Below are 11419 nucleotides of genomic sequence, written 5' to 3' on the forward strand. Positions count from 1 at the left end.
TTTTAGTGGATTAACTACTACGGGTTAATTATTCACCTTAAGATATGAGCTAGCGTTGGCGCAATAACCTAGTGGTTAGCGCGCCGACAAATGATGCAGTAGCACGTCAGGGCGTCCCAAGTTCGAATCCCAGCTTGAGGACCTTTCCCTACCCTACCCCCCTCTCCCTTTCTCTCCAACTTCGCTTCCTGTCACAATACTGTCCAATCTAATAAAGGCCAAAAATAAATCTTTTACAAAAAAAATAAATAAAAAGATATGCGCTAGCAAAACACACACTATAAATTTTGATTTCAAGCAGACTTCAAACATATCCCTTAAATCTGATAGTGCTGTTTCACAGTCAATATAGATGTATATCCAGGAACATTGGAGAAATCGCACTAACCATGAAATATGTTTAAGCTTGATCAACTTTGGACAGGAGACTGAGTCTATTAGTGAGCACTTTTTATTTTACATGGCATCTGCAGTGTGAAGCATGTTACAAAACAGATCATAAATGTACCTTTGTTCCCCAAGATGGCTTCCTTCTTTCCTTAAAATCGATTAACACTGTAGCACCTTTTGAATTATGATGAAGCGGCGCTGTTTGCATTGATATGGCAACTCAGATCATTCTAGAAGCAATGAATTTGAAAACTACATGGCTATCAGCATATCTCTGAGCTTTCCTAGTGGCGAACGTCTTCCTCATCTTCAAGATCGTCTTCCTCATATTCGCCCATTTCATCAGCGGTTGCGTCTTGGTACTGCTGATACTCGGAGACCAGATCATTCATATTGCTTTCCGCCTCGGTGAACTCCATCTCGTCCATCCCCTCGCCTGTGTACCAGTGCAGGAAAGCCTTGCGTCTGAACATAGCGGTGAACTGCTCGGAAATCCTGCGGAACAGCTCCTGGATGGCTGTGCTGTTGCCAATGAACGTGGCGGACATTTTCAACCCGCGCGGAGGGATGTCGCAGACCGCGGTCTTCACGTTATTGGGGATCCACTCCACAAAATAGCTGCTGTTCTTGTTCTGGACACTCAGCATCTGCTCGTCCACTTCTTTCATAGACATGCGGCCACGGAAGATGGCGGCAACCGTCAGGTAGCGGCCATGGCGCGGATCGCAGGCAGCCATCATATTTTTAGCGTCGAACATCTGCTGCGTTAGCTCTGGAACAGATAGCGCACGGTATTGCTGGCTGCCACGACTTGTTAGCGGTGCAAATCCTGGCATGAAGAAGTGAAGGCGAGGGAATGGGACCATGTTGACTGCTAGCTTGCGAAGATCTGCGTTTAGTTGACCCGGGAAGCGCAGACATGTGGTCACTCCACTCATAGTTGCAGAAACCAGATGGTTCAGATCGCCGTAAGTTGGAGTGGTGAGTTTGAGAGTGCGAAAGCAAATATCGTAGAGCGCTTCGTTATCAATGCTGAAGGTCTCATCTGTGTTTTCCACTAGCTGGTGCACTGAGAGCGTAGCATTGTAGGGCTCTACTACAGTGTCGGACACTTTTGGGGAAGGCATGACGCTGAAGGTGTTCATGATACGGTCGGGATACTCTTCACGGATTTTGCTGATCAGCAGCGTCCCCATACCGGATCCAGTACCTCCGCCGAGGGAGTGTGTGAGCTGGAAGCCCTGCAGACAGTCGCAGTTTTCAGACTCTTTCCTTACTACATCCAGGACTGAGTCCACTAGCTCTGCGCCCTCTGTGTAGTGGCCTTTAGCCCAGTTGTTTCCAGCTCCGCTCTGACCTGAAAAAAAAGCCAATGTGTCCCAGTTTAAAGATGGCTTGGTTTAAAATATACAGCACTAGCTGCTTTTCCATCCACTTGTTTTTATGCGCATTTTGGGATATCGCATTAAAAAATTGATGCACATAAATTTTTAAACGCATAAAAAAACTCGCACAACTGAGTAAGATTAAAGGTCCCGTGAAGTGTTTTGAAACGTGCATTTTTTTTATTCGATATTTGACATAATCTCAACTGAAACGTGAAGAGAAGGTGGGTCATAGTGTAGCTCCTCCCCTTTTTAACAAAACAGCCAGTGGCATTTTGTTTTATTACAGCTCTGTCAGTGAGAGTAGTAGTGATTTTTATAAACGATGATTCTGTGCGCTTTCTTATTTTGTAAAAATCCATTTGGCCTCATAAATTTAAATCAAATTCCAGAATCTTCCCTTCCCCCTCCAAACGACTTTTTTCCTCACCATCCCAAAGAACAAAACCATGCACTACCCTACATTTTTTTTTTCATCAACTTTCTTTAATGAATTGTTGAAAAGTTAAAGTTGTCCTTTTTTCACTATCATGATGTACATCCACTTGAAACGGTTCTAAAATAAAAATGTAGGGTGGTGCATGACACTAAATGACTGATTGTCACTCCCAAAATGACTGATTGCCCTGCCCCAAATGACTGATAGCCACGCCCTAAATGACTGATAGTTCCGCCCTTAAGAAATGATAGCCCCTCCCTAAATGAGTGATAGCCACGCCCTAAAGGACTTATAGTTCTGCCCTAAATGACTGGTAGCCCCTCTCTAAATGATTGATAGCCCCTCCCTAAATGACTGATAGCTCCTCCCTAAATGTATTATAGCCCCTCCCTAATTGCCACATCCTAAATGACTAATAGTTCTGCCCTAAATGACTGATAACCCCTCCCAAAATGACCCATAGCCCCTCCCTAAATGAGTGATAGCCATGCCCTAAAGGACTTATGGTTCTGCCCTAAATGACTGATAGCCCCTCCCTAAATGACTGATAGCATCTCCTTAAAGTCTGATAGTCCCTCCCTAAATGACTAATCGCCACGTCCTAAATGACTAATAGATCCGCCCTAAATGAATGATAGCCCCTCCCTAAAGGATCGATAGCCCCTCCCGAAATGACTGATAGCCCGTCCCTAAATGTCTGAAAGCCCCGCCCTAAAGGACTGATAGCAACGCCCTAAAGAAATTATAGCCCTGACCAAAATGACTGCTAGTTTCACCCTAAATGACTGATAGCCCCTCCCTAAATGACTGATAGCCCCTCCCTAAATGACTGATAGCCCCTCCCTAAATGACTGATAGCCCCTCCCTAAATGACTGATAGCCCCTTGCTAAATCACTGATAGCCCCTCCCTAAATGACTGATAGCCCCTCGCTAAATCACTGATAGCCCCTCCCTAAATGACTGATAGCCCCTCCCTAAATGACTGATAGCCCCTCCCTAAATGACTGCTAGTTTCACCCTAAATGACTGATAGCCCCTCCCTAAATGACTGATAGCCCCTCCCTAAATGACTGATAGCCCCTCCCTAAATGACTGATAGCCCCTTGCTAAATCACTGATAGCCCCTCCCTAAATGACTGATAGCCCCTCGCTAAATCACTGATAGCCCCTCCCTAAATGACTGATAGCCCCTCCCTAAATGACTGATAGTTTCACCCTAAATGACTGATAGCCCCTCCCTAAATGACTGATAGCCCCTCCCTAAATGACTGATAGCCCCTCCCTAAATGACTGATAGCCCCTCCCTAAATGACTGATAGCCCCTCCCTAAATGACTGATAGCCCCTTCCTAAATGACTGATAGCCCCTTCCTAAATGACTGAGAGTTTCACCCTAAATGACTGATAGCCCCTTCCTAAATCACTGATAGCCCCTCCCTAAATGACTGATAGCCCCTCCCTAAATGACTGATAGCCCCTCCCTAAATGACTGATAGCCCCTCCCTAAATGACTGATAGCCCCTTCCTAAATGACTGATAGCCCCTCCCTAAATGACTAATAGCTCCTCCCTAAATGACTGCTAGCCCCACCCTAAATCACTGATAGCCCCTTCCTAAATCACTGATAGCCCCTCCCTAAATGACTGATAGCCCCTCCCTAAATGACTGATAGCCCCTCCCTAAATGACTGATAGCCCCTCCCTAAATGACTGAGTTTCACCCTAAATGACTGATAGCCCCTTCCTAAATCACTGATGGCCCCTCCCTAAATGACTGATAGCCCCTCCCTAAATGACTGATAGCCCCTTCCTAAATCACTGATGGCCCCTCCCTAAATGACTGATAGCCCCTCTTTAAAGAACTGATAGCCCCTCCCTAAATGACTGATAGCCCCTCCCTAAATGACTGATAGCCCCTCCCCATATGACTGATAGTATGGCCTAAAGGCATTCCTTGTGACCAGGAAGTGAAGAAAGTCATACTGAGGGCAGGGCAGCATATGGTATTTGATTAAATATTATGAGGGTAATTTAATTTTTACAAAATAATAATGTGCACAGACACCGCGTTTATAACAAGAACTACTATATAAATATAAAAATAAGTAAATTTTGATTTCATGGTGACTTTAATGAACTTCTGAAGAAAAAAAACCATCTTAAGTGGCCTGAGGGTGAGAGAATTATGCGTAAATGATTAATTTTGGGGGTGAACTATTCCTTTGCACCTTCAATCTGTTGTTGTGTGTCGGATTCATAAACGTACCAAACACAAAGTTATCTGGTCTGAAGATTTGTCCGAACGGGCCGGAGCGAACCGAGTCCATGGTGCCAGGCTCCAGGTCCACCAGGATGGCACGAGGGACAAATTTGTTTCCTGCCAAAGACAATACACTTATGAGAAACATCCAGAAAACATCTACTTAAACATACAGAAAAAGGAGATCTACCACTTTAAAACCATGACTGCACAGTAAATGCTGAGTAAGTGCCACGTCATCCATCTTCCCGTCCAGAGAGAACAACAGCAGCTACACATAACCTGCTCTTTCTAGAACAGTGAAGACACACGGCCTGTCTGTATATTGAGGAACCATTGTATTAAAGGGGTAGTTCACCCTAAAATAGTGTCATCATTTACTCGTTTAATAGCTCTGAACACTAAAGGAGATATTTTGAAAAATGCTTGAAGCTGCGCTCATCATCTACGTCTCCATCCACCTATTTTTATGTGCATTTTGGAGATGTGCATAATAAAAATCGGTAGATGGAAACGCCAATATTCGCACATATTTTATTTATGCGCATTTTGAAAATGTTACCGCATAACTTAGTAGGATAAAGTTTTTATTCGATAAAAAACGATGTGTAAACTAAGATGGAAACACTTTTACCGAACAAATTCCAGTATGTGCATTAAAAATGTCATGCGATTTTTGTTATAGACCATTTCGATCTGATGTCATTGGCCTATGAACATTTCCTGCTTGTTGTTAAACTGTTTCCTAACTGTAACAAGGCAATTCGATCATAACGTGACGTTAAAACAGCTCTCCGAACATTATTTATCAATATGTGGACCGTTTTTGGATTATCGGAGACTATGGAAATTAACAATGTAAAGCAGGAAATACGTTAGGACCACTGTTATTGTTTACATCCCTCAAAATGGTCAACAAGAGATCATGTGATGATAAATGTGCGTGAATGGATAAACCAGCAGGCTGAGCATACTGTGAAACATCTGAAATGTTGTTTTGGTCATTCTAAAACACCATAACTGTTTTAGTATTAGTGTTATTGCAATATTATTTACCTTCAGCACTGTCAAGAGCATCTGTGCTCTGCGTTTCACACCTTCAAACAGCAGCAGGAGTTCATAGCATGTCAGCATCATCCTCTGAGGCGCAAGTGATTCATTAAATAAAGAAAAGACTGACGCAGCTTCTCCTACCGCAGTTAATTCTGTTTTTACTGTTGATATTTGGCGCCAGTTAATCAGGAAGGGATGATTATGTTCTCTTTGACTTGTTGAATGGAGACGCTACTTTATTTGCTCGTCTTTTATGCGATATTCCTGTTTTGCGCATAAATTTAATTAGCATTTTTTCATGGAAACAGCTATTGACTTCCATAGTAGTTTTTCACACATTTCTACACACAATAGATTTAATAACTCATTTCTAATAGCTGATTTATCTGATCTTTGTCATGATGACAGCTCATAATATTAGACTAGATATTCTTCAAGACACTAGTATTCAGCTTAAAGTGACATTTAAAGGCTTCACTAGGGTAATTAGGGTAAAGTTAGGGTAATTAGGCAAGTCATTGTATAACAGTGGTTTGTTCTGGAGACAATCCAAAACTAATATTGCTTAAGGGGGCTAATAATATTGAGCTTAAAATGGCTTTAAAACAATTAACTGCTTTTATTCTAGCTGAAATAAAAGAAATACGACTTTTGACAGAAGAAAAAATATTATAGGAAATACTGTGAGAAATTCCTGAATCTGTTCAACATCATTTGGGAAATATTTTAAAAAGAAAAGAAAAATGGACAGGAGGGTGAATAGTTTTGACTTCAGCAGCATTTTTCAAACTATCTTCTTTTGTGTTTATCAGAAGCAGAATTAATTTTTGGGGTGAACTATCCCTTTAAGCCTCGCATTGATTCAAACGAAGTGTATCGAAATCACTGCAAAATGCGTTTAATATTAAATGCATTAAATTACAATGTTTAGATGCGTTTAAACCTGTTGTAGGAGACTCTAACACAATATCAGGACACTTTAAAATACCGTATGACCTACTCTTTAATGCATGTTTGAAATTCAGTTTGCAATCAGAGTCTATTATTCAATTTGGGGTGAACTTTTCCTATTATTATGCCATTTTTACAAGATGTAAAACAAGTTTCAGCACAAAATACCACACAAATAATGTTTTATTACTCCGAAACTGCATTATTTATAGGCTTTGATCATAATTATGGTGTTTTTGTGACTGTCACTTTAAATTCAAATGAGATTGTGCTCTTTTTCAATAGAGGGCGGAGCTACAAGTGTCTGTGTGTCAGCATAGTGACAGATTTAAAAGCAAGCCTAAAGTCCTATGCTAATAAGAGTGAGATAATCACTAGTGGGCGGGGCTTTCCCCCTCTGATGACATCATACAAATGGAAAATGTCTATCAAAGTGTTTCTGCAGACTGTTTTTATCAAGTCTGATTATAAATACTACAATTGAATACATGTTTACCACTAGAAGCTGGTTATATTCACCACACAAGTGTGTATAAACCCCTTATAAAAGTGATTCCTCCATAATAGGTCACCTTTATTATAGCGCGCTTGAATTGAAAGTTTAGAAGCACACAAATTGAAGTAAATACTGTCATCTGTTACGCAAACTAGACAAAGTGCTAAGTAATTACATCTGCTGACCAATCTGCAAAATGGAGGTCAGATATTGACGTTTTCTCAGAGGAGCAGGGCTGGAGAAATGACAGCCTGCACCGCCCAGCATATAAATATTTAATGCACACCGACAGATCGGAATATAGCTACCGTAAAAATAAAACGAAATGTTTATTTCTTACCAGATGCCTCATTGTAATAGACATTGATCCTCTCCAGCTGCAGTTCACTGTCTCCTTGATAACTGCCGGTGGGGTCGATCCCGTGCTCATCACTGATCACCTCCCAAAACTGAAACACAGGACATCTTTAATGCTAAAAAACCTTGATGTATTAATATATTAAAAGCTTATTTAGAGAACTGGACATGCCAGAATCAATGTTGTCAAATCTTAAAGGCTTAGTTCACACAAAAATGAAAAATCTGTCATCATCACTCACCCTTTAGTCATTTAAAAACGTTTCTTTCCTCCATTAAACACACAAAAAAAGATGCTTTGAAAAATGCTGAAAACTGGTGTCCATTGACTTCCATAGTATTTGTTTTTCTACTATAGAAGTAAATGGCTATAGCTTTCATTCAGAATAATAGAAAGAAACTATAGAAAGAATCTCATTTATGCTTGAAACCACTTGAGGGTAAATAAATAAATGTTAAAAATGTTGGCTTGAACTTTAATATACATTTTAGGGCAAATTGTAGTTTTATTTCAAGAATGAGCAGATAAACAGAGTTGAGCTTATAGATACACTGTTAACAATTTTCTGTAATGTCTACAGTAACTTACTGTAAATCAATTACAGCAAAAATACTGTATTTACATATATATATATGTGTGTGTGTGTGTGTGTGTGTGTGTGTATGTATGTATGTGTGTGTGTGTGTGTGTGTGTGTGTGTGTGTGTATATATATATATATTTTTATATATATATATATATATATATATATATATATATATATATATATATATATATATATATATATATATATGTATATATATATATATTTTTTTATATATATATATTTATATATATATATATATATATATATATATATATATATATATATATATATATTTTTTTTTTTTTTTTATATATATATATTTATATATATATATATATATATATATATATATATATATATATATATATATTTATATATATTTATATATATTTATATATATATATATATATATATATATATATATATATATATATATATATTTATATATATATATATATATTTATATATATATATATATATATTTATATATATATATTTATATATATATATATATATATATATATATATATATATATATATATTCATTCATTCATTCATTCTACAGAAATGTATATCTTAACTGTAAAATATACAGTAACATACTGCATAAATGTCCTACGGTAAAATACAGATATTACAGTTAAATACTGTATTATTTACAAAAATCCTTCACAGTGTATACTATGGCTGTGAATTCCCAGATGTATTAAAGATGTATTTAAAGATGTACTTTAAAAAAGGTGTTGAGTCTGGAAAACATTTTATAAAAAGTTTTTTTAATTATTGTCTATGTATTATAGACATATATTTAACATCAGTCAGGAGATATTAAAACTTTAAAGATCTTAAATGTATTATAGACCTATATCTAACGTCAGTCTGGAGATATTAAATCTTAAAGTCGTATTATGAACATCTATTTAACGTCAGTCAGGAGATATTAAAACTTTAAACATCTTAAAGACGTATTACGAACATCTATTTACTGTCAGTCAGGAGATATTAAAACTTTAAACATCTTACATACCTATTATAAACATCTATTTACTGTCAGTCAATAGATATTAAAACTTTAAACATATTACATACCTATTATAAACATCTATATAACATCAGTCAGGAGATATTAAAACTAAACATCTTAAAGATGTATTATAAACCTCTATTTACTGTCAGTCAATAGATATTAAAACTTTAAACATCTTACATACATATTATAAACATCTATATAAAATCAGTCAGGAGATATTAAAACTAAACATCTTAAAGATGCATTATAAATGTCTATTTAACATCAGTCAGGAGATATTGAAACCTTAAACATCTTAAAGACATATTATAAACATCTATATAACGACAGTCAGGAGATATTGAAACTTTAAACATCTTAAAGACTCATTATAAACGTCTATTTAACATCAGTCAGGAGATATTGAAACCTTAAACATCTTAAAAGTCATATTATAAACATCTATATAACGTCAGTCAGGAGATATTAAAACTTTAAACATCTTAAAGACGCATTATAAACGTCTATTTAACATCAGTCAGGAGATATTGAAACCTTAAACATCTTAAAAGTCATATTATAAACATCTATATAACGTCAGTCAGGAGATATTAAAACTTTAAACATCTTAAAGACACAAACGTCTATTTAACATCAGTCAGGAGATATTAAAACTTTAAACATTTTAAAGACACATTATAAACGTCTATTTAACATCAGTCAGGAGATATTGAAACCTTAAACATCTTAAAGACATATTTTAAACATCTATATAACGTCAGTCAGGAGATATTAAAACTTTAAAGATCTTAAATATGTATTATAGACATATATCTAATGTCAGTCTGGAGATATTAAATCTTAAAGTCGTATTACGAACATCTATTTAACGTCAGTCAGGAGATATTAAAACTTTAAACATCTTAAAGACGTATTACGAACATCTATTTACTGTCAGTCAGGAGATATTAAAACTTTAAACATCTTAAAGATATATTATAAACATCTATTTACTGTCGGTCAATAGATATTAAAACTTAAAACTTCTTACATACCTATTATAAACATCTATATAACGTCAGTCAGGAGATATTGAAACTTTAAACATCTTAAAGACACATTATAAACGTCTATTTAACATCAGTCAGGAGATATTGAAACTTTAAACATCTTATAGACTCATTCTAAACGTCTATTTAACATCAGTCAGGAGATATTGAAACCTTAAACATCTTAAAGACATATTTTAAACATCTATATAATGTCAGTCAGGAGATATTAAAACTTTAAACATCTTAAAGACGTATTACGAACATCTATTTACTGTCAGTCAGGAGATATTAAAACTTTAAACATCTTAAAGATATATTATAAACATCTATTTACTGTCGGTCAATAGATATTAAAACTTAAAACTTCTTACATACCTATTATAAACATCTATATAACGTCAGTCAGGAGATATTGAAACTTTAAACATCTTAAAGACGCATTCTAAACGTCTATTTAACATCAGTCAGGAGATATTGAAACCTTAAACATCTTAAAGACATATTTTAAACATCTATATAATGTCAGTCAGGAGATATTAAAACTTTAAACATCTTAAAGACATATTATAAACATCTATTTAACATCAGTCAGGGGATTTCACAGGCATATTGCAGATGATCAAATATATTGCAAACACACAAAAATAAAAACACATAAAAAATGCTACTTTCAGATGTATAACGTTTTGTACATCTGTGAAAACATTTTAGGAAAAGCCAAAAGGCCCAAAATCTGAAAAGTAGCTTGCATGAATAAGCAGTTTTTTTGTTTGCTTGCAGTGTTGCACTTAACTATGCAAATTTGAGTGGTGTCTTCTAGTACATTTGCGTGTTGGTCCACAAGATCGTCATTTATTTACAAATTATTAAACTCATCCATCAGTTTTGTCATCTGAATTAGCCACTGCAGACCTTCACCACACCCAATCTCACACACACACACAAAACACACTCACCTTCATGCTTGTCCTGCATCTTACAGCAAAGTCACTCCTAATTAACGCTCTTACTTTCATTATTTCACATTAGAAGATGATATTGCTGTTTTCTCGCCTACTAAAAACTATAACAAATGTGTAAAATCTCACCTTGGCACCAATCTGGTTGCCGCACTGTCCGGCCTGAATGTGCACGATCTCCCTCATGTTGTCTGTCTGTCGGCGGTGTGTGTGTGAGAATGAGTGTGTGTGTGTGGATGTGCGGTGTGTTTCTGCGGTGGATGCGGATCTGCTGCTCCGTCAGAAAATCTCCGTCAGCCAATCAGGATGCGCCGCGGTGATGCAGTGTAGAGAGAGAGATTTTGTGTGTGCGCGCGCGTGTGTGTGTGTGCGCTGCAGCATCTCCGTCACTAATGCTGATTCAACGAGAGAGCGGCTATAAAGCGCGCGCTGCCGTCACATTATAATGAGTTATAAGATTCATAATCGTGTTGTAATCCTAGT

The 11419-nt window shown here is 36.6% G+C and overlaps 1 protein-coding gene across 1 annotated transcript; it reads right to left on the reverse strand.

Annotated features, from left to right (window-relative positions):
* Positions 1–433: 433 nt before the first annotated feature.
* Positions 434–11196, reverse strand: tubb2 (tubulin, beta 2A class IIa). The gene is made up of 4 exons (XM_056470684.1): positions 11066–11196; positions 7314–7422; positions 4480–4590; positions 434–1747 (listed from the first exon to the last, which is right to left on the reverse strand). The coding sequence occupies exons 1-4, from the start codon at positions 11120–11122 to the stop codon at positions 675–677; spliced, it is 1350 nt and encodes a 449-aa protein (XP_056326659.1). The 5' UTR covers positions 11123–11196; the 3' UTR covers positions 434–674.
* Positions 11197–11419: the final 223 nt, after the last annotated feature.

This window comes from Danio aesculapii, chromosome 2 (assembly GCF_903798145.1).
Source record: "Danio aesculapii chromosome 2, fDanAes4.1, whole genome shotgun sequence".
NCBI classification, from domain to species: Eukaryota; Metazoa; Chordata; class Actinopteri; order Cypriniformes; family Danionidae; genus Danio; species Danio aesculapii.